Source organism: Tiliqua scincoides, chromosome 14, assembly GCF_035046505.1.
Source record: "Tiliqua scincoides isolate rTilSci1 chromosome 14, rTilSci1.hap2, whole genome shotgun sequence".
NCBI lineage: Eukaryota > Metazoa > Chordata > Lepidosauria > Squamata > Scincidae > Tiliqua > Tiliqua scincoides.
Window position 1 is genome coordinate 8285937 of NC_089834.1, and position 24190 is coordinate 8310126.

Genomic DNA, 24190 nt, shown 5'->3' on the forward strand with positions numbered 1-24190 from the left:
CTGGCCTGCGACCCACTGGTGGGTCCCGACCCCACCATTTGGCAAACATGAATCTAGACGCAACATCCAGCTTTGAAATTGGACTGTGGATGGAGGCTGGCCCCTCCCAGAAAACACAATACATTACAAACGCATCAACAAAACAACTGAAAGCTTTTATTGTTGATACCGCAAATAGATACAATAAAGTGAAACAACAAATGGAGTACAGTATTGCTAAGACAAAAAACCATAAAGAAGCCACATCAGCTGCAAAAGAAACATTGGAAAAGTGTCCCAGCAGCAAGGCGCACGGCAATTGCCACCAACAACTCGAGTCTCAGCCTGGGATCCTCTGAAATCCCTGCACTTTACAACAGCTACTACCGATTGGTTTGTACTAACAGTCCAGTATATGGTGCTACTGACTTGTTAATTGCAACGTTGGCTCTCACAAAAAGATGTGGCTACCTGGGGAGGGTAGCAACATGACACATTACCACTGCAGGCAACCATCTCATTTTACATGGTGGCTCATTCACCGCTGCTTCTCCAGTTCCCTGGACTTGAAAAGAGGAAGTATGGAGGAGAAAAGTGTGATAGGAGAAAGAGGAAGAGACAATCTAGCTCATCTCTCTCTTCTCCTCCACTTTCCCCCTTCTGCTGCATTCCCCTTTTTCAAATGCAACGAGCAGGAAGAGACGGGCCATTTGACCCGATCCAAGCCACCTTTAGGCCCTGCTAAAAAAGGATAGAACAAACTTTGGCCAAAAGAAAAAAAAAGTAAAATGTCCTCCAGCACCTTTCTAGAAGAGGCTGAGCCTAATGGGGATGCTGGGGGTTAAACAGCACATCAAATCCATATACGCACTCAACTCAATCGGTTCCACTGTAAAGCAAACTCTCATTGCTTGAGACCCAGCGGCAGGCATCACAACATACTACGCTGGAAGCATTGCATTTTCTACTGGTCATTAAACACTATCCACAGTGGTCAGAGAAATACCTGCTACGTAGTCAGTTCTCCATACTGCAACTGCTTATGCTTACAGGAGTCAGAAAACAAACAAACAAAAATTGGTCGCCTGCAGGATCAGGTCAGATGCATCAGAGGCCCCTGTGCAGGGCTTCCTTGCGTGGAGGTGGGTCTCATCCAGCCCCCTCCACCCTGTTGCCTCAAGCTGCTCTGCACAGAGATCCTTTGGAACATCCGAGCCGATCATCAGTCATGTCATCTTGTTTGGTCATTTCACGGTAACCATGGCTACTGAGTTCAAAGAAGATAAAACACACTTCTATACATGCACGCTTTTGTGAGCGCATTTCCGTAAAGCGCCCCATGAACATTCTACCCAAGAACCAGCTTGTAGTCCGTTCATCTAGGCCAAAAAGAAACACACACACACACACATAAAAAAACTAGCAGGTAACACAGAGATGCTCACAAAAATTGTTACAATTTATAAAATATAGATTATATATATAGATATTTATAAAATAAATGTTAAGACCAACGAGTAATAAAAATAACAGGTAACAAAAGTGCTCAAGTCAGAGGGGAAGTGTAAACTCGCCCAGAAAGAACACACAAACCCTTAAATAGAATTACACTTACAAAAATGGTTAGAGGGAAAATGCTTTGTAAAATGTTCAAGTATCATGTAATGCTGGAAAAGTTCAGTAACCAGACTGATCTTTCTATATCAACCAACATCCATCTGTATCTAGATTCTATCTCCAATCCAAACCGTCAACGCTAAAACAGCCCGATTACCAGAATCGCCCACAGTATTGGCCAAGAAAAAGAGAGTTCACCGACTCCCCAGTACTCCAATATGGGATGCTACTACCCAGGGTATCAGTTGGAGAGTTAAAATTCTCTACCTTCCCTCCTGTTCCCTGTTTTTCAAAATCCATAAAAATATTGCTCTATTTGGTATTCTTAAATGCCATACAACTTGCATTAAGTTTTACTCACAATTTTGGAATGCCAGGTACCAATTTAAAAAAAAATCTGAGTTGAGGGGAGCAGCCAAGTGAATGCAAGATTTTGGCAAACACACCACTTTTGTTCATTCAAGGGCCAAAGGACAGGTTAGGCTCTACAGAGGCAATGGTAACCCAGTGATTGGCTTTAGGCTGAAATCCACTTTGGAAGGAAGACAAGCAAAAGTACAGAGATGGAAAAAGGAGTGGGGAGGTTTTAAATAAGCCTCTCTCTACACCAAACAGGGTCAGGTCAATCTCTCCATGGACCTAAGGCTCCCAGGACCTAAGAACCTTAAGCTGCCCCCTTCTCCTGTTCCCAGGGGTTTGAGAAAGAGGGGAACTGTACAGAAAAGTATGGAGGAGAATCATGAGCCTAAGTTTGGGGCACACTCCCTCCACCCCACACTTCTGCTCCATTCCCCTCTAATCCAGGCAGCAGGAGGAAGAGATGCAACTGAGGCAGGTGGTGGGTTCCCCCTGTCAATCTGCAGCTTCCCTCAGTTGGCCTCACAGACAGGCCAAACCTAACACCATATTCACCCCAGCCATTTTGATGGCGTCTTAGGTGTGTTTTGCCTTTGCAAATGCATTTTTCAAACTTTGCAGGAAGAGAGGTGCTTGACAATTTGGAGGGGGGGGGAAGTGAAGCACCCACTTCCTCCCCACTACTGTTCCAGTCTCAGCAACCCAAAGCCCTCTTTCCAACTTAAACATGGGAAACTCATAGCTTTGGCCTGGTGATTTCTGTTTGTAACAAATGATGCCCCAATAGAAAGAGGATGAACAATTCTCAAAAGACATTTTTCCCCTCAATGTTTCCCACTCTCTACACCCCTCCCCCCTGCTAAAAAGAACCTACAACCTTTAAATTGGTACTCTGATTCTTACAGTACTTGGTGAGAGAAGTTCTGCAGGCGGGTGGCCTTGCTAGAAAAAGGAGATACGTTCTTGGGAACATTGTCAGACATGGTACTGGTTATAGCTTGCACTGCAAGTCAACACAAATGATTTCCTATCTACAGCCACAGTGCTTTCCAATGCTGGCAGAGGGAGAGAGAAGAAAACCAGACTGCCAGATTCAAGTGATGAGCACTGCCAAGCACTTTGCGTTAGGGGTGTTTAATCAGGGCTCTACTGGACAAAGATGGCTGTGCATGTCACAAGCCCACAAGGCACACACACAGCCTACTACTCTAGTTCCCATTTGGGCTACTGCTAATCCATAAGGACTAGAAACATCGGCGCTAGCAGCAAAAGTAGCGGCAGAATGAAACCAGCGACCACAGAGCCAAGTACCCAAGAAGCATTCCCCAACTGCCGGGCCACCAACCTCTCAGCAGTGGCTCTGTTGTGGCTGAGATGCTGCTGCCTGGGAACGGAGACAAATCCCGTGTCCAGTGCCAATTTCAGTCAAGTACTGCCCCAAAGATTCAGAGCTCTAAACTTATTTCTTCTTAAATAAAGCACCAGAATAAAAGGTCAATAAAATGGGACTCCAGCTGTCGCTAGTACAGCTCTTTGGATCTGAATGTCTAAGAGGTAAATGTATACATTTAATAGATCTATCCCCGTATCCTTTTTGCATCACAGTGTATCCATGTGACTTCCCAGGCATGTTAACTTTTAATTCCTCAACCGGGGGGGGGGGGAATACTTCGAAAGAGAGAGATCTATATTTAGAGAAAAGTTACACCCACGTTCACATGAAAGGCCTAGGTAAAGTGCAGTAGAGATCTAAAAGCCGATCAGAGGATATTAGCAGCAGCCAGCAAGGAGAGAATGCAAAGCCTTGAACACCATGTAAAAAGCAGAATAAAAAGGAACACAGGCGTTTCCACCACAAAGCTCTCCACGTTATCCACACATTAGAGACGGTTACGTAGTGTTAATTATTTAAAAAATGGGGTGTCCCCCCCCAAAGTACGCCTTTCCTCCTGAACGTTTTTGAGCAAAACCTCAATGCCGCACACAGGCCAGCAAGATTCCTCAAATCTGTTGAATCGGTATCCCGAAAAGTTCCCTCAAGTGAACTCGGCGTGGACACAAACATTTGCGTGCCGTGGAGGTGTCTGCTTGAGTCACTCCACTGGGCAGCAGCTGGGAAACAAAAAACTTACAAGACAATGCTCGTCTCACGTCACTGTTTCTTACAAAAATGTGCTTCGGGATGATTCAGCCAGCAAATCAAACACCCTTTAAAAAACTAGCTTTTTATGAAGAAATTGTCTGTTTCTGCCACCTGCACCCCTCTTTCCAATTGCCCAACACAGGCAGGGTAGTAAACAGCTATAGGCTCCGGCCACTTTTACACACACACACACACACACACACACACACACACACACACACACACACACACAAATAGTGTCTCAGGACTGCAGCAGCAGGATACTACACCGTTAGCAACCACTGTCTCCAGTGCATTAAAAATATGTAGCTACATGGAACCAGCCAAAAAAGATTGATGGATGCCCAGCCCGTTAAAGGGACAGTACCAAAAAAAATTTCAAGTGGACATCTTGAAAAGCTGCATATTTATGTCCTTTGATCTCCAAGGCTTAGAAATTTTTCATTGAAGACCAAAGTTGAACTTCCCCAGGAATGTATTGATTTAGGCTTTTATATTCTACAGTATTACTGTCTTAGTTATTCTTGCAAGTTATTGTCTAAACCTTCCCTTTAGGCGCACTTGTGCGCAAGCAACAATCTGACCAACTGCAGTCAGTACAACTGACTGAACCTTTAACCCAACTGGCCAAAAAGACACAGGTTCGACCCACAAAGTAATAATGGCGACAACAACACTGCACTCTTTTCACAGCAAAGGAGACCACAGACATTGCGATGTATGAAGACACAAAAGAAAGAGTGACACTTGCTCCACCAGGACTGCTCCCACCAGCTTCCCATAAGACTCTGGGGCAGGTGAGAGGCAAGAAAGCAGGTGGGCACTAGCCAAGAAAGCGGAATCCACAATTGGGAGATTATTCCTCTAGGTGTAGAAAAAGTTCATCCAAAACAGTTCACGCAGCAGTACACATACAAAAGAAGGGCATTGACACGAGGAGAAGGGGAAAAAAGGCAAAAACATGGCCTGGAACAAGCCACCAAGTTACATGACTTAAGTTTGGAGGATTCAGACATTCAGTGATTTTCTCAGCCACCGCAACCAAAATCCTTGTTGCATTAAGTCTTTATAAAGCACATTCTGCAAATTAATTGTCCAGGCAGAATGAGAACAGCTCCAATTTACTCCCAGCCATTGTCTTTGATCATGTGGGCAAGTTCAATGATGAATTTTCCTTCTTTGTATTTCTGACTGCTCTCAAATGCATGTTCCTGAAACAAGAAAACAACACGTTAGGGTTTTGTAATCCACCTTGCTCAGGGCAACCCATCCATGAGACCAACTGAGTCAGGTGTCTTAAGTAGCAGACGGTGGGGGCTGCTCACCTCCATCTGCCACCTGCTCCCCCTTCTCCCACCACTTCCTGATGGGAAAGAGGGAAAAGAAAGAGGTAGATAGAGGAGGGGGGAGCAGGCAGAGCAGATGCCGGAACATCAACAGGTAAGGAGGGGTAGCGCTTGGCCCACTGCCTCAGCCAACAAGACATCAGGGGCTGACCAAACAAGAATGCCTGATACGCAACAGAAAGGGCTGAAATATCACCAACACAACTCTTCCACAACGCAGCACAAAAGTCACAAGCAGTCAAGGTGGTCCATGAAAGCAATAAAAACCACAGTCAATCCCTTTCACTAACAGGCCAGGCCTATGCATGTCTACGCAGAAGTCCCACTGATTTCGATGGAACCTACTCCCAGGCAAGCACGTCTAAGGTTGCAGAATAAGAATTCTTACTGTGCCTGCACAGTTCTCCTGCATCGCCACAAATGAGATGCCAGCTTTTCTAATCTAAACAAAAGCTGAAAAAAGAGAGACTGGAATCAGCCCAAAGGGGCCGCCCCAATCCCACCTGTGGCAAATGCCTTGGGTTTGGGGAAGTAAAAGAAGCACAAGATGACAGAGCCACGATTCTTTGTAGAACTTTAATCCTTAATACATTGTGGGGGAAATGGAGACCAAAAGCAAAATCCTTGATGCTCAAATACAGGCGTGTGAGGCCTCCCTGCGGGGGGAAGGGAGGGGTCTGGTCCACGCAGCCTTTCCAAGGGGGCCTCCCTGGTGGAGGCCTCAGACTAGTTCACCAGAAGAAAGGGGGGGCTGTGTCACCCAGCTCCCCCTCTTTGGGTTGGCAGCATTTGCCATAGTCAGACGCAGGGGCTGCTGTCAGCAGATCCTCCTATCTGCTCGCCAACTGCCTTGTCATCCCTGGCCTCCAGGTTGATGTAGGGCAGGCCCCTCCCCTTCCCTCACAGGGATGGTACAAAAAGGGTGTGTCTCTGGGACTGCCCTCCCCTGGGACTACCACAACTCCTCCCCTTCCTCTCTCTGTCTTCCTCCCACCTCCTCTCACCTGGAGCTGCCAGGGTTGTTCCTGAGATGGCTGGGGAGGCTGCTGCCTCTGCTCTGGTCTCTGCCTTTGGGGGGTGGGCTGGCCCTGCCCGCCTGGGTCCTGTAGCTCTGCAGACGACTTCAGGAGGTCCAGCTGTGGGCTCCCGATGTCATAGCCAGCTGCCCTGCCCAGCAAGGCAAGTCCCGGCTGGCTGGATAGGGGAGTGCTCCCCTTCTCCCCGAGGTGGGGGAGGGGTGGCTGCCCAGAAGCTGAACGGCCTGCATTCTGTTTCCCTCCTCCAACGTGGAGGGGGGAGTGGGGGGGAGTTTGGCCCGCAGTGTTCCTCCGCTGCGCTTTGCCACCCACAGGAGTGCCCAGGCAGCATATGGAGAGGTGGCCCCATGTTCCACCGGCTTCCTCCCTGATCCTCTGGCCCAGAAGTCTTCTCCCTGGGTAAGCTGGGGACCTGTGGGAGGAGGGGAACCCCGACAGGCATCACGCAAATCACTTGCAATGAACACTTAAGTCCCAGCAATTAGTCCAGAATGAAGGAAAGCAGGGTCAACTGGAGATAGGAGATGGGGCTACAGTGGGGGCAACTCTGCACATGGGTCAGAATCGGCATCAGAATCAAGCAGCCCATCAAACAAGGGCCAAGACAGAGACGCTCTTACAACGCGAGCAAATTCCATCCCAAGGAACATGCTCCCACCACATGTACAGATGATCCAAGCAGCCACACCTGCGCATGCCCAGAAACAGACTCTCGCTTACGTATTTCCATCCAAGGGTGGTTTTGCAGTTTTCACAATAAATATCTGCGACCGCGTGCAAGCCAGTCAGGAGGACTCTCTCTTCTGCAGGGCCACAGCCCACATTCACCCTGTGCAAAGGAGAGCAGGGGAGAAACATCAGCAGTTCCAGAGGATTTTGGCTTCGTTTGTATCCTGTTTTGCACAACAAATACACAATGGCGCCAGGATCTGTGGGTTGTTAAATTAAGGAAGTGATTGTAAAGGCAAGACTGTTTTGCTTTCCCCTTCCTAAATCAAGCTGACGAACCAATTTAAGCAAACTAACAGTGTAAAGTTAGTGCACCAACTAAAGTTAGTGCTGGTGCACGTGACATCCAGATGCATGGGCACCAACAGCTCAGTGGCTTTACCTACAGTTTTGTTGTTTCCGTGGCCAGCAGGAAGCTGCTGATATTCTGATAAAAATGTTACTATGACAGAATCTTCATCTTCATTTAATATGCAAGTTAGAGTTTACACGAGACTAACACATGCGCTAACTCCAGAGTTAAAAATATACCCCAAGGTTTGGTTTCTTGCAACTATGATTATCTGCCAGTGTTTTCTCATGCAGGGGAGAGCCGTTCAACCTTTATGGATGAATAAGGATATGAATTCTCGTCTCCGTGACCAATGCTTTTAACCCACTGGTTCCCAAACTTCCCTGGGTCATGATGCCCCCTGTAGCCTCTTCTTCCCAGCTCAGCCAGGCGCCGCCATCATGGATCTCATGAAATCTCACAAAATCCTAGATGGCAGCACCCAAATCTCGCAGTATTTCATGACATCCAATATGGCAGCACCCAGGAGAGGACACCAAAGATATCCCCACGGCACTCTTGTGATTGTGCAACAATGCCCTACGACGCTGCACCACACACTTTGGGAACCCCTGCTTTAATCACTACAGCACACTGTCTCTCAAGAGGTTTCTGTTCCCCACAGTCTTGCCATTTGTTGCACAGCTGACTGCTACATAAAGTGCAAAAGCAATTCACTATGCAGTGGAAAAACCATAGCTGAGGGGCAAACATGGTAGCTAAATTCACTCCTCATGCTGGAGAAATTCACTTTATTATCAACACCAGGTCAATGTAAAACACATGAAGGAAAACAAGTTTCACTATAGGCTGTACAACCAATTGTGCACTATACGATGCACAAGCAAACATTTTCTGTTTTAAAAAGCAGCACTGATCATAGGCTATAGGCAAGTAGACGGGAGGCTTTCGATACCCATTTTGGCAATTTGCCAAGAGAAGAGGCATTTGATCGAGGCAAAAACTGGAATCCTACTTACACAGAATTGAAGAGGTAGGCTCGTCCCTGGCTTCCCTGGAAGGACTAAGAGAAAGAGAGATTTTTAAAATTTGGAAAACACTTTTCTACGATCACGCTGCAGCCTGTGCTCATTGAAGGCTTATTAAACAACCAGAGAAAGAGACATTTGAAGAGGGGAATGGAGCAGTGGAAGAATCACAGAGGAAAGTGGTGGGCTAGAGCAACTCTGAGGCTCTCCCTGCTTCATCTTCTACTCTCTTCCACAATTCTTTTCAAGACCAAGGGTGCAGGAAGAGTGGCAGCAGTGGAGGTACTTGTGCCTCTCTGCAAACCCACCACCTGAGGCAACAGCCTCAACTGACCTCATGAACAGGGCCGGCACAGAAACTCAAAGACAAAACCTGCTGGAATGCTGCCACCTTGACGTTACACAGGATAGGAAGGACGGTTCTAAATTCATTTGGTTTTTACCCAGATCATCATAATTGTTCACCAAGCAAACAAACAAAGCAAGTCCAACTATACATAGCTAGAACTGGAAAGTGGATGTCAATGAATGGACAGACTCCATTACAGCATTGACTTATGAAGTGGATAAGGATTCCACTAGTGCAGGGGTGCCCAAACCCCGGCCCAGGGTCCACTTGCGGCCCTCAAGGCCTCTGTATGTGGCCCTCAGGGAGCCCCTAGCCTCCAATGAGCCTCTGGCCCTCCAGAGATTTGTTGGAGCACACACTGGCCCGATGCAACTGCTCTCAGCATGAGGGCAACTGTTTGGCCTCTCGAGTGAGCTGTGGGATGAGGGCTCCCTCCATTGCTTGTTGTTTCATGTCTGTGATGCAGTAGCAGCAGGAAAGGAAAGGCTAGCCTTGCTTTGTGCAAGGCCTTTTATAGGCCTTGAACTACTGCAAGACCTTCATTCATTCATATAAGGTCATCTTTAATATATTCATTTATGTAAATGTATTCAAATTTGAAATGTAAATTAATTCGGCCCCCGACACAGTGTCAGAGAGATGATGTGGCCCTCCTGCCAAAAACTTTGGACACCCCTGCTCTAGTGGAATAGACAAGAACAAGGGCATATACTCCTTTACCACCAGAACCCTTAAGAAAATATGCAATTTGGAAGAATCTTTGAGCTCAGTTAAATGGACCAATGAACGTCTGAAATTGCCCCACCAATGAGCTAGATACAAACATGAGTTGCTCTGCCTCTGATGCCCCCAAAAAAGGTTCCTTTCTGATGCCACAACACATTGCTCCACACTCACTGCCTGCAGGGAAAAAGGCAGTTGGATCAGACTGCAACCAGACAAAGATGCCATTAAAAAAATATATCAAACCAGCTTTTGTTAGGGGTAAGATAACACAGATCTTCAACCAGAATTAACAAGGTGCCTCTGGGAGGAAACGCCGGGAGTAAGCCCCATTGTACTCAATGGGGCTTACTCCCAGGTAAGTGTGGCTAGGATTGCAGCCTCACAGCCTAATCCTAGGCATGTCTAGTCAGGAGTAAGTCCTGTTATACTCAGTGGGGCTCAAGGTACACCAACATACATTGTACACATAAATGTTATATGTTATGATGGCGCAAACATTGTAAAAAAACTCTGGTAGATCTCCGGGCCTTGCTGGGTTTCAAAGTAGCTCTCGAGCCAAAAAAGTGTGAGCACCCCTGTTTTAGGCACAGGGTTACAAAGACACCCGCGTACATGTCACTTTGCAGATTCCCATTGCCTGGAAGTGGTCAGAGGCTGAAATGTGAATGGGGCATTTGCACAAGTTGCTATTATTCTGAGCTACATGTTGCCACCATTCATTCTGAAAGCCTGAAACAAGCTAGAAAACAAACTCAGTTCTGGGGTAACCACTGCTCTCCTTTTATACTGAAGGAGGATATGGGGATAAGAAACAGAAAACTTTTCATCTTCACTTGCCTTCCAATATCAAGTTTGTGAGAATGGAAGCAAGCATTGCAACTGACAAGTCAGTAGCACCATATACTGGACTGTTAGTACAAACCAACTGGTAGCAGCCGTTGCAAAGCACAGGGATTTCAGAGGTTCCCAGGCTGACACTCCCATTTCCAAGCCTTCCAACTGATAAATTAAACAAATTCATTGGCTCCTATTCTATTAGACATTAAGCTTTGGGAGACTGGCACCCTCAAGTGCAACTCGTAGCAACACGCTGGGGCAGGTGCGGGGATAGCCACGCAACCCCAGTGCAAGTCCCAGGGCCTCCAGCACCTGGGTGCCTGCACTGATGGGGGTGCATTTGTGGAATGCACATGCAATTGCACACATCACTGCTATGAACAAGAACGGCCACCAGTGCCGAAGAAGCTCTTGGGGGAGTCTCGCACGAGACGTGCTGCTTGGAGGAGCACCCAAGGAGGCAGGTGCCAAGACATGCCAGGAATCAGCTTTCCCTCCATCTCTTATGCAAGAAAGTGAATCAGTCACACAAAGCCGTGTACAGTTTGCAAACCTGGAAGGGCTTCGGTTTATTTTAAGGCTTGGCTTCTTAAGCCCAGAGTGCTTATTTTTGAATCTGAGGCACACAATGCTTTCCAGTCATCACCTCCAAATTCTGGCTCAGTCATTATCTAAATCAGGGGTGTCCAAAGTTTTTAGCAGGAGGGCCACATCATCTCTCTGACACTGTGTCGGGGGCCGGGCAAAAAAAAAGAATCAATTTACATTTAAAATTTGAATAAATTGACATAAGTTTACATAAATGAATATATTAAAAATGAATTTATATGAATGAAGGTCTTTCAATAGCTAAGGCCTATAAAAGGCTTTGCACAAAGCAAGGCTAGCCTTTCCTTTGCTGCTGCTACTGCATCACAGACGTGAAACAGCAAGCAATGGAGTGAGCCCTCATCCCACAGCTCACACAAGAGGTCAAGCAGTCGCCCTCATGCTGAGAGCAGTTGTGTCGGGCCAGTGTGTGCTCCAACAAATCTCCGGAGGGCCAGAGGCTCATTGGAGACTGGGGGCTCCCTGAGGGCCGCATTGAGAGGCCTCGAGGGCCGCAAGTGGCCCCAGGGCCGGGATTTGGGCACCCTTGATCTAAATCAAACCAATTCACCTCTTTAAACGCAGCAATTACCAGGCATACTTTATGCTTACATTAAATTCTGTCTTGCCTTTCTCCCCACCTACCCATGCCCTACAAGGTATGCAGCAAATCAGTCACCATGTACTATAAAGGCAACAACTCAAGGGGGCAGATGTCAGAACCATTTCAAGCCTGAACGCGATTTGGTGGAGAGTTTATTCAAAAACTGAAATGTTGTCACTTGAGGAGTCACACTATTTAAAAAAGACCCACATACACAGGACTTAAAGAAGAGCTTACAGGACATATTTGGATTTAAAAGCTCTTTCTATTTTTGTGTACAACGGGGGTGGGGGGGGGAGAGGAGGAACCTAGCAGCCCAGTAAAGAGAGAATCAGGATTTTTCTATAATGATTTTATCTCAAGAAACTCAAAATCCACAGCATGAACAGAAACCACGTAGGCTCCCGAACTGCCAGCATCTTCTCCAGCTTTGGTGAGTGGATCGATATGTGTGGCGATCACGACAGGCCTCACTTCTGCAGAGGAAGCTGTGAGCCACAGGAGGATCCACTTCCTTTCTGAGGTCCACGACATGTCAGAGACAGGGGATCCAGGCCAATGAACATGAAGGGAAAGACACACGCTTGGGACTGCAAACCCCCTCATGTGTTTCCTAGAGAAAGAATGCTCTTCCTCAAAATGCTGCAGGGCAAGACAGTCCTCAAGGAACAGGCCGGGGTGGCCCTTCATAGTGACCGCATCATACAGCAGAGGTGGGGCCAGGAGCCACCTTCAACTGTCCCCCTCTACCTCTTCTTCTCCCATTCCCTGGATTAGAAAAGAATAGAAAGGAGAGGAAGGAGGGTTAAGAAGAGGGGAAAACAAATCATGCAGTCCAAAAATGGACTCTGTTGCTTCAGGGATGCTGTACAGAAAACAGCAGGAAAAACCCCACCAGGGAAAACAATCCCAGCCATAGAACCACTTCTGTTTAAGCCAGGGGTCTTCAAACCCTGGCCCGGGGGCCAGATGCGGCCCGAAGCAAGCCTCTATCCCGCCCACGGCCAACCTCTTGTCCCCTGAAAGCATCTGGCCCATTCAACTGAATATGACCAGAACTGTGCTTTGATTGTGTCTGGAGGGTTTCTGAGGGACAGAGAGCCCTTGTTCACTCATCTAAGTTCCATATTTAATTTATTTATTTAAATTTTATATTTAAATTTTTTCCCAACCTTCAACACCATGCCAGATATTGATGAGGCCCTCTGGCCAAAAAGTTTGGAGATCCCTGGTTTAAACTGACTGCCTAATTAGTGGCTGTCTGCTGGTATTCATTTGCATCTTTTTAGATTGTGAGCCCTTTTGGGACAGGGAGCCATTAGTTATTTGATTTTTCTCTGTAAACAGCTTTGTGAACTTTTAGTTGAAAAGCGGTATATAAATACTGTTAATAATAATAATAATAATAATAATAATAATAATAATAATAATAATGATGATGATGCTTTGGTCCAGGGAAAGCTCTAATTACTTCAAAAAAAACCTTCAAATCATTTGCTTAAAAGGCACGTCTGGGCAGCTTAAAATTAAAAAATATGAATGTTCTTTATACTTTTACAAGTTAAAGATCTATTTATACAGAGAAACCTTTTAAATTATAGTCTCTACAAGAATAGACCAGATGACAGCAAGCCCTAGAAAACTTATAGTATCTTTGCCCAAGCTAACTGGGCCAAGAGGCGCCATTTCAAGGGGAGAGCAACTTCCCCCATTCACCCCAGCACAACACCTCTCCCAGGTTTTGGTCAAAGTCTTCCATGTGCCTCTTTAAGGACCATCTCCTCATTTACTTTGCTAGCCAAAGCCTTGAGAACGGGGGTTACTCACATAATTTTTGCATCACAAAATGGGAAATAACTTGCATGACCGTATCAGTTTGCTTCGGTTTTCAGAAGAGTAAGAACTTTATTATTTATTATTATTATTATTATTATTATTATTAACAGTATTTATATACTGCTTTTCAACTAAAAGTTCACAAAGCGGTTTACAGAGAAAAATCAAATAACCAAATGGTTCCCTGTCCCAGAAGGGCTCACAATCTAAAAAGATGCAAAAGAACACCAGCAGACAGCCACTAGAAAAGACAGTGCTGGGGTGAGGTGGGCCAGTTACTCTCCCCCTGCTAAAAAAAGGAGCACCACTGAAAAACTTATGTGAGCCAGTTGTACCTCAAGTTAAGCTAACTAGGCTGGGAGTGTCAACGTAAGGTCCAAGGGCTGGATGTGGCCTGCAGAAGTTCTTTAGCCAGCCTGCAGGAGAGTTGGGCTCTCCCAGCACCATCATCAGCTGCTGAGCTGAGCTGCGCTGTGCTGCATTGGCACCACTGAAAAGGTGGCCCACATCATCACTGGGCTCTTCTACATCTTGAAAATATGATTAAGATTTGCATGTTTCTCTTCTGTCCTCTGCAGCTAATGAGTTCCTAAGTAAAAAAAAGTGCTTATTTTTGGACATCACCTGCTTAATGACATCATTAAGCATACAGCAGGCATCATGAATGCTATTGGGCCTGCTGCATGAAATGTGTTTGACACCCCAATTTAGGCACCAGCGTGTAGTTTGGAAACATAAGAACAGCCCCACTGGATCAGGCCAGAGGCCCATCTAGTCCAGCTTCCTGTATCTCACAGCGGCCCACCAAATGCCCCAGGGAGCACACCAGATAACAAGAAGACCTGCAAGGCATTCTGGGAATTGTAGTTAAGAACATCAGAACAGCCCCACTGGATCAGGCCGTAGGCCCATCTAGTTCAGCTTCCTGTATCTCACAGCGGCCCCACCAAATGCCCCAGGGAGCACACCAGATAACAAGAGACCTCTTCCTGGTGCCCTCCCTTGCATCTGGCCTTCTGACATAGCCCATTTCTAAAATCAGGAGGTTGCGCATACACATCATGGCTTGTACCCCGTAATGGATTTTTCCTCCAGTAACACAACCTGTACATTGCAACTGACTACATTTTGCAGTACACAGTTTTGACCAGATAGCAACGAGACCCCATGCAGGCTTCTGAGCTCTTGGGGGGGGGGGCTGCCACGGACTGACCACTTGCCTTGGAAATCAGTTCGTCATGATTGGCCAGGTGGGCTCTGCAGTGGATACAGCTGTAGGTGCGGTGACAGTTTGGCAGGTACGCCTGGAACGTTTTGGACTTGGTCATCTTTACCATCTCGGTCGCTGGCGCCTCGCTCGGATCGGGGCTGGCGCTTGAGTTACAACTCTGCTGAACTTGCTGACAAAAGAAACACTGGAAAAGGCAAGCAAAAGCCGTCGTTGTTCTGGAGTGTGTGTGGCACTTTCCACACAGACGCCACAGGAGAAATGGTCAAACCCTGGAAGGGAAGGGGAGAGAGAGAGAGAGAGAACACTTGTCAGCAACTCAAGCTCTCCGGCACAGCACATTTCAAATCACTCTCACTAGCCCGTCTCGTAATTACAGTACGATTACAGTAGAATGCACACAATTACTCCACAGAGTAGTTGAGTATAGCTCCAAATGAGAGGGGTGGAACCAAATAGGAGGGTCTTACCCTTGCAGATAAACTGGGGCGGGGGAAGCAACAAGACAACTCCCAGCCTTTCCACCAAATCCCAAGCGGATCTAGACAGGAATTGTACAATTCTGTTTCTCTCATGCTGCAAACGGCCTTGTATGGAAATCAGTTCCATGTTTGAGGGAGTTCTGCTGACTGAAGTAGTCACCTTCCACTGAGCCCCCAAAATGGGTGCGGCAACCCCAAGTCCTCCTGCCTGACAATCCTTTCTGGAGGAAACGCTTTTCCACAAGTCCAGGAAGCCCTGCCAGGGCTTGCCCAGGAGGCCAAGTGCCAGGCCCTTCCTTGTCGCCAGCCTAGACAAGGAAAGGTGAAGAAAACAGGGGGGGGCAGGTGTAAGGAGGCCCGGGTGTAAGGAGGCTTTTTCCAGAAGCATCTGCAGGGAAAAATGATGCTAATCATCAAAGCACGGTTTCCTTTTGTGTGAACAGCATCTTTCCCGTCCCTTACTTTGCAGCGCAGTGCTGAGCTCCCCAAAAGCTGCTCATGTGGGAGCTGCAGAGAATCCCAAGGGCCTAGAGGCGCAAGGCAGCTCCTGCTTTTTACAGTACACAAACTGGTGCGGCGCAGGTTTCTCATTCTGCAAACTAGATGCAAGTCGAACATGCCAAACCAGATCCAAGCTGATTCAGTTCAGATCAACAAATCAGATCCCATCAGAAAATTGTCCAAGAGAATCCAACCTAGCAGACCGGTGCATTGCACTGGGGACCTTTCACGGCATGATGGGTGGTGCTGGGCCGTGCAGATGATTCCACATGGTTGCAGCAGCGCTACCACTGGGGGCCATGCAGCGCTGCTCAGCCTGGCCCTACTGAAGACAAGGAATACCCCGTTCCATTAACTATCCAATAACCCCAAACAGAACCTGGGGTCAGCCAATCAGGTGACATGAAAAGACACATGAATTACTACTGTGTCAGCAATTTTTGCTGAGGATCTTGGGGGGGGGGAATTCACCAGTGGAGCCTATTACCAGCTTGTGCTCCTGGACTGAGTGGGTTATGTGTTGGCAACCTTCAGTCTCGAAAGACTCTGGTATCGCGCTCTGAAAGGTGGTTCTGGGACAGAATCTAGTGTGGCTGAAAAGGTCGATTCGGGAGTGACAATCCCTTCCACACTGGGAGCAAGTGCAGTCTGTCCCTGGTCTGTCTCCCTGGCTATGGGCCTTCCTTCTTTGCCTCTTTGCCTCTTTGCCTCAGACTGTTGGCCAAGTGTCTCTTCAAACTGGGAAAGGCCATTCTGCACAGCCTGCCTCCAAGCAGGCCGCTCAGAGGACAGGGTTTCCCACCTGTTGAGGTCCACTCCTAAGGCCTTCAGATCCCTCTTGCAGATGTCCTTGTATCGCAGCTGTGGTCTACCTGTAGGGCGCTTTCCTTGCACGAGTTCTCCATAGAGGAGATCCTTTGGGATCTGGCCATCATTCATTCTCACGACATGACCGAGCCAACGCAGGTTACTGAGTGGGTAACCGGAAGTATAACCATACTTATGCTCTTCATGAAGCCAAGCTTCATTCTAGTTTGGCAGCACACTTGTATCCATAAGTAGATGCCATCTCCAATGCACAAACCTCACTCAAGTTATTTGGGTCTTATGAGTGCCTAACCAGTGGCAGCATCAGCCTCTGTGGAAGCATCTCCCGCCAGCCCAGTGCGCACATAAAACCCCACTCCAATCAATTTAGCACGCCCTCTTCCTTTCACACAGATCAGCAGGCTTAATGCATTTGACAGAGTCAGGGATTCAGATTAAGATCTTGTGGGCCCAGAATAAACTCATTTTGCATTCAAATATTCAGCACCACTGTAAGAAACCCGTTTTGGGAGGTTTTTAAGCCAGCCCCTTTTTATCCACCCTGCTTTAAAGGGTTAGATGTTCTTATGAATTTCAAACAGATCATCTTTTCCAGGTTCGCGGGATGCAGAGCACCATGGATTCTTCCAACAGGTCACCAATGGCAACAGACCTACCTGGGTTGCCAACTGGCTCTGCCTGGGGCATGAAACACAGACTCTGGGCTCCATCTCCACCTCTGTGCACACAGAGGGCTTTGTGGAGAGGAAAGGTCCAACTTCACCTCAGATGGGGGTTTCAGAAAAAAAACAGCAAGTGGCATCATGCAGCCCCTTTGCATGGTCTCACCTTCTTTAGCATTTACAGAGAACCTGGGGGAGGTCCCATTTTTAACCCATTTCAGAGATTCATATCCTACCTTTTAAAGTTAAGCCTCCTGCAGTAACTTACAAAGTTCAATGCTTAAATAATCAGGCTCAGGCATGAAAAAGCACCAAATCAAAAGAGTTCAATGAAAACAGATTTGTTCCTGGATTTCTGCAGAAGGCATTTCTCAGAACGGTGAAGACATAAGAACCCCCCTTCCCTCCCCCCCACTGGATCAGATCAAAGGCCCACCTAGTCGAGCTTCCTGTATCTCACAACAGCCCACCAGATGCCTTGGGGAGCACGCAAGGCCACAAGAGACCTGCATCCTGTGCCCTCCCTTGCATTTGGCATTCTGACCAATCTGAATAACTGATGTGCTTAATATCAAGCAGGGAGCAGAAAGGAAGGACGGACCACAGCCATGTTCCTTTGCACCAGCAGGTCCCAGCGCAACTCAGAATTTGTTTTGCATCTAGAAGAGGCTGAATACAAATAATCACCACACACCATACGGCAAGCTACGTGCTGAAAGTGCAACAACACAGACGACTATGGCTGGCCATGAACTATTTCACAGCTGCAACTGCTCCACCCTTGTTGCTATGGAGCAGACACGCTGCCTCTACCTGCCCTTCAGTACACTGCTGCAGTTTTTTTAACATTACCTGATTTGAGAAAGAAAAGGGTTAATCTCCAGTAATTTCTGGTTTTTTAAAAGTAAGACTGATTTGCTTGTAAGCATTGAAGTCCTCTGTTTTTAGGGTGCACAGTGATCCTTGTTTCAGAGGGGAGCCTGCCTTTAGGTGTTCCTGGCTGCCACCTGCCTACTGAACACTTAGGGCAAAGAGGTTTAACACACAAGCCCCTATCACACCTTAACCAAACACCATTCTCACAGTACTCAACTCAAGTTCAACTGCAACCTTGGTTCCTTACTTTATGAGGTTCAACACGCCAAAAAGCTACCATTAAAAAGAAATCTCGCAGCAGCATTAAATATTAAGAGTCTTTCAAAATATACAGCAACACTTGAGACAGGAATCTGAACTCCATGAAGAAAACAAGTTGTTCCTGGAGGGTATATTCCAGCCATGAATCTCTACAGCCCAGGAAAAAAAACAGCTTCTTGATATCATCCAACACGGATCAACAAGGCAGAAGACCAGTTCACCAAGTGGGAAACCGTGAGGAAAGCAACCTTCACCACTCATTCAAATGCGCAGTGGGAGCATTTGCCATATGGTTAACTGGTTGTCTGTATTCACCCAAAACTGAATCCAACTTGTGCCCATCTTAAACTGAAGGCTCGGGGATTTTTCCCCCCATGCCAACATTTTCTTCCTCTTGTTGCTTCCCTTATCTGTTTGAGGAACTCAAAAGCTTACTCTGGCTGGCCTCAGAGGGAGCGCCCCAGTGAGGCTTCCCCGACACAACCATCTCCTATGTAGGCGCAGATGGTAGATCTTTCTGCAAAGCTCACACAAAGGAGAGACTTCTTTCCTCCTACCAATTCTCCGGCGCGCGCACTCTCGCACACGGGAAGGGAGGGTTGCTGGCCCCTGGACATAATGGCTGGCTAGCAACCAAGCCAAAATATTCACAGGCCCTTGATTCAAACAATTCTTTCCTTGAAGCACTGCCCACATGACCGTAATTACTACATGCTCGCCCTGACTGTACTACAGTCCTGCCCGCAAAACATCCACGTTTTGTTCTGCCTTGCGACTAATAAAAGATTAACAAGCTAAAAACCAGACTCCAGCAACTGCAGCTCAAGCGCTTGAAGTCTGGAAGTGCTTAATCTTTACTTCTTGGCGGGAGAGCTAGAAAATTACATGAGCAACCACCATAATTTACAGCAATGAGAACAAAACGATAACTGTTTGCTAAGTCAGGGAAAGGCCCGGCTTCAAAAGTGCAGGCCAAGCAATTGATATTTATGGAAGAAAAAAAGCTATTTGGACCCTGTCAAAATAAACTCCCCCCCTCATTGTTCCTCTGACAACAGAAGCTGAATAAAAATGAATTACAGTCTATCTAGTCATATCCTGTGGCTTATTTTTGTACATCTGCTACATCGTACATACTAAATATATTTAAGGGTGCTCCGTGCAGGTGCATATTTTACAACAGAAGTGCTAGAGTTGAAAAAAATGTGTTCCAAAAGTGTTTTAAATATTTGACACTGTTTTCATTGACACTGCCCAAATTATGATCTACCAGATTGGCTGCTCCCCCACCTCCTCCGCTGCCGTCACCCAAACGCTTACTAAAGACTCAATGAGTCACCAATGTTCTTGGTTGGATGTACAAAATAAGCATCACTCTGATCTGATCTCATAGTTCATCAAACCGGCACATGCAACCTCAGCCTGCCAGCAGAATGACATCATCGGAAAGGAGGGACACTCTCAAGACTCCGGCAGCAGCCAATCTGAGGCCAAGGGGGCCGTCCCAAAGCTGCACCCGGATGTATAAACAAATACTCAGAGCATGTTTAATTGCAAAAGACTCAGACCCACATATATCAGCTAGCCGCTGAACTGAAATACAAACAAAGAGGCATCGAGCATTTCAAACTGCCATATCAAACACAACACCAACATTTATAAGCGTTCAAGTTTCTTGATGCATACTTAAGCCAACATACTACCACAAGAGAAAGCACAGCAATAAAAGCCCTAACATCGGGGGAATTTACTTCTATGTAAACTATGTAAACCTTTTAAAGCCTCTTTGATGGCCAACAGTGGACCTTAATTTTCCATTCTCGTGCAGCTAAGCTGACTGAATGAAGTCAGGCTGAATGCGACTGAATGAAGACGGAACAGCCTTGTTTGCCTTCTTAACTCCAAAGAACCCAAAGCTCAGTCATGGGCACGAATATGGTTGTATCGTCAGCAAAAAAACACACAGTATTACATCTATATTAAAGATACAAAAACAAATTAAAGACAGGCTTTGTAAAGGCAGAGATCCACAGATGCTCAATGCAGATCCCAGGGAGGAAGCTTTACCAAACACCATCAAGACTTGAGTCCCAGAGAGATGCAGTGGATTGTGCTGTTATTCAAAGCTAGGAACCAGGTGCTTTCCAAGAAAGCTCATTCCAGGGCGAAAACCCTGAGCCTTGCTAATCTTCCAATCAAGCAAAAAAAAGCACTTGTGCAGATCTCCTTGGTGCTTTGAAGAGCGCTGCCCAAGCGATCACCACCTGCACCCCCCCAGCCAAATTCAACTGCCTGCTAAGCTGTGTGTTTGCAAGCCAAACCATCCTGCTTTTGCTGCCAGCAGAAGGGAAACAACCACTCCCAGCCTTCCAGAAAAATGTAACTTTTGCAAAAGGGGAGCCTTAGGAGAAGCGGCTCTCAAGGAGAGGGAGGCACCTCTAGCTTCTGTAGAAAAGGGGGTGGCATGCAAGAGGCAAGCCCTCTCCTGCTCCAGAGCAGCCACCAGCTGCCAGTCGGCCATGGCCAGCCTGTGCCTGGTGGCTACTTGGTGGAAACAAAGGCCAGCAGCAGCCTTTCCTTTTTGCTGTGTTTACAGCCCCAGTAAGAGCAATCTGGTTTCCAGGGACCCCTTGCTTGAGCTTGGGGAGGGAAGATGATCGGTTCTGATGAATGGGCTTTAAGATTATGTAATGCTCCTTCCTTTTAATCCTATCGGTAGGAAAGAAGCCAACTTTTCTGTCCTTACATTCACCGCCTGATACAGCAAAAAGCCTGGAAGAGTGCAGTGTGTGCCGCTTAAACACAAAGCAAAACAGAGCTCACACACCCACCCGCACATCCCAACACTCCTTCTCCTGGAGACGCTGCCTTACCTCAAGGGCTTACTCAGTTGACCCACTGAGCATGGTGGGCCCCACGAGGGGAGGGAACCGGAGAGCCAGACCGCGCAGGAGAGCAGATGAGATGAGACCACCACCAACCCAACCCCCCCACCACACAAGCGTCATCAAAAAACGTGCAAAGCCGAGCAGCAGACAAAACATGATCCACCCCTCAGCAGGCCGACAAAGAGCAGCCCTGTAGAGGTAGCGAGGGAGCACAAAGGCAGACCAGAGAGCTGTGCGTGTGGGGAGGCCTTCAGAAAGGGGACACACACACACATACACTCCAGTCTCCTGGTGTGCAACATGAAAGCACATACACACATGCAAGAATATAACTCCTTTACACATCTTCAACACAAGTAACAGGAAACTGACCAGATCAGTCGTCTTTCCCTACATTAACTGAAACAGTTTATGCTCTCCCCTTCTCCATTGTTTTCTGAGGTGCTGACACCTAGATTGTAAGCTTCCTGGGGCAGGGCCTTGCCCTCTCATTCTGCATGGCACGCCATGTGCATTAATGGCGCTGCATAAATAAGTTACCTTGCCCTCCCCGACCCAGTTGGGATTAAAAAAACTTGCTTTATATCTGTCTCACTTCTCCCTTCCCCCCCCCAAACAAGAGTGACTGGGAGTTTGCCACCCACACGTGTTACAAAAATAGTCCTTCCCACCTCCTTTGCAATATTATTCAAAGGGGGGTGGAGGAAGAGGTGAAATCAGTATGCAGACAGCACCTCTGTACAGGCAAGAGTTGAAATTCCAATGAGGGCTCAGATCCATCTACTCTTTCAGCAACAAAACGTGTCCTGGAACAATCAAAGCAATACCAGCATGCCTCTGAGCATGTGAAAAGAGTCTCCCCCTCCTCACTCATTGCTAGCTCCAGATTCACAAGTTGCAAAGTAAGGACTTCCAAGTCAAACACGTAAAATTGAGCCCGTGTCCAGACCAGTAGGAAAGCAAAATCTTTGCACCTACAGTTTCTCTCTACCTCCAGATGTGAAAGGTTCCTTCCTTCTACCAATTCAGGATTTCAAATTCTAAGTGGGATTCTGTCCCTTTCTCCTGCTCCCAACACCCACTCTCCTGAGTTTAATTTCTAAAATGCAGCTGTTTTAAGATTTGGTTTTGGCTGCAATTATGCAAAAAACTTTTAAATAAAAATTGGGTTGTTTTTTTTAAAAGCACACTCAAACAGACCATATGTGCCACAAAAAGTTACACTTACAGAGATGGCTCTCCTGTACTGGAAAAGCAGCATAACCCTCCCCTTCTTACCGGCGCCTGCACTCTCCTTCCCCTGCTATCTCCAGATCTTGACATTCAGGGCATTCAGTCATTCAGGGCTGACACCTGTCCTCCTGCAGTGGAAGAGCAGCATACTCTTCTCCTTCCTCTTACACGGGAACAAGTCCTTTCTTACACCTGCCTCATTCCCTGTCCCTTCCCTGCTGCTACCTCCAGACTACAAGTCCCTTGGGGCAGAGATCTGCACTGAAAACTCACACAATTCTTCCTCTTGCACTGAAACACCATATTCTTCCTGCCCAGGCCTCCATACTCCCCCATTTCTCCTGCATTTTTATGATTGCAAGTCCTTCCAGGCAGAGACCTGTCCTCTTGTATTGGAAGAAGAGTAGCAGCAGCAGCAGATTCTTCCTCTTCTTCTTGCACTAGAACAAACACAGGTTGCTCATCCACCTGATCTCCTTCCTGGATGTGGGAAACCGCAAAGGCAGCCCCTCAGGGCAGAGACCTACCCTCTTATACTGGAACAGCAACAGCACCCCCACCCCCTTCCTTCCTCATCCTTTAACCTAGAACAATCACGGGTTGCTCAGCATCCTGCCTGACCTGCTCTCCTTCCTAGCTGTGAGAAACCTTGGTTGCCAGCCCCTTGGGGCAGACACCTACCTCCTGCACTAGAGGAGTGGCAGCAGCTCCTTCCCTTTCCTCTTGCCCTGGAACAATCTTGGGCTGCTTGGCTTCCTCCCCTTTCTGCTCCTTCCCCTCCTGGACTGCAAGCCCCTCGGGGCAGAGACTTGCCTCTTGCACTGGATCAGCAGCACCTGCTCCTCCTTCCCTCCCTCTTTCCCTCCCCCTTGCAGACTTGAGCTGCTGCCCAGTTATTACTCTGCCTCCCACCTTCCCCCTGGACTGTGAGCCCTGCCCCCTTCCCTCCCGGATTGCCAGCAGCCCCTCGGGGCAGAGACCTGCCTCTTGCACTGGATGAGCAACAGCACCCCCTCCCCCTTGCCATGGCAGGGTCCTGGACTGCAGCCCGGCTCCTTCTCCCGGCTGCCACCTTCCCCCTGGACTGCATGCCCCTCGGGGCAGGGACCTGGAGAAGGAGCAGCACCCCCTGGGATGCTGCCTGGTTCTCACCTGCCTGCAGCCTCCCCCTGGCCCGCCAGCCAGCAGCCCCTCGGGGCAGAGCCCCCTCCCAGACCCTCCTGCACTGCCAGCCCCTCGGGGCAGAGACCCCCCGCAGGGGAGGGGTGCGCGTGGCCATACTCACTCGGGGCGTGGCCACCTTCCCCTCAAGCGCTCCGGCGGGGGCGCCAACGGCCGGCCGAGGCAGGGTTGCGAGGGGGGGTCACGGAACGCCCCCTCCGCCGAGCCTCCCCGCCGAGGCGCCCCCGACGCATCCCGGCCGCTCCACCGAACGCACACCGCAGCTCCGCCCCCACCTCCCGCACATGCGCGCCCCGCGCGCCTCCACACGGGCCTTTGTTTGGACTCCGCGCGCCCCGCGCACGCGCGCTGAGGGTACAGGCGGCCACTCAACCGTCGCCGGGCGGCCGGCCAATCGGAGCGCGGGAGAGGCGGTTGCTAGGAGACGGCGGGCTGGGTTCTCTCCATTGTCCTGAGAGGGAAGAGGGCTGGAGTCACGCGACCTCTAGAGGCTCTGCGGGGAACTGCAGGGCACGAACTTGAAGCGGCCGCCCTCTGGTGGCTCTGCGTGGAACAGCAGGGCAGCTTCATATTTTCTTCAG

General features: G+C 48.1%; 1 protein-coding gene across 1 annotated transcript; it reads right to left on the reverse strand.

Moving 5' to 3' along the window:
• Positions 1–173: 173 nt before the first annotated feature.
• Positions 174–23848, reverse strand: YPEL1 (yippee like 1). Its single transcript, XM_066609714.1, has 5 exons — positions 23713–23848; positions 14689–14968; positions 8520–8563; positions 7200–7308; positions 174–5307 (listed from the first exon to the last, which is right to left on the reverse strand). Exons 2-5 carry the CDS (start codon positions 14803–14805, stop codon positions 5218–5220), a joined length of 360 nt encoding a protein of 119 aa, XP_066465811.1. The 5' UTR covers positions 14806–14968; positions 23713–23848; the 3' UTR covers positions 174–5217.
• Between the last annotated feature and the right edge of the window lie 342 nt (positions 23849–24190).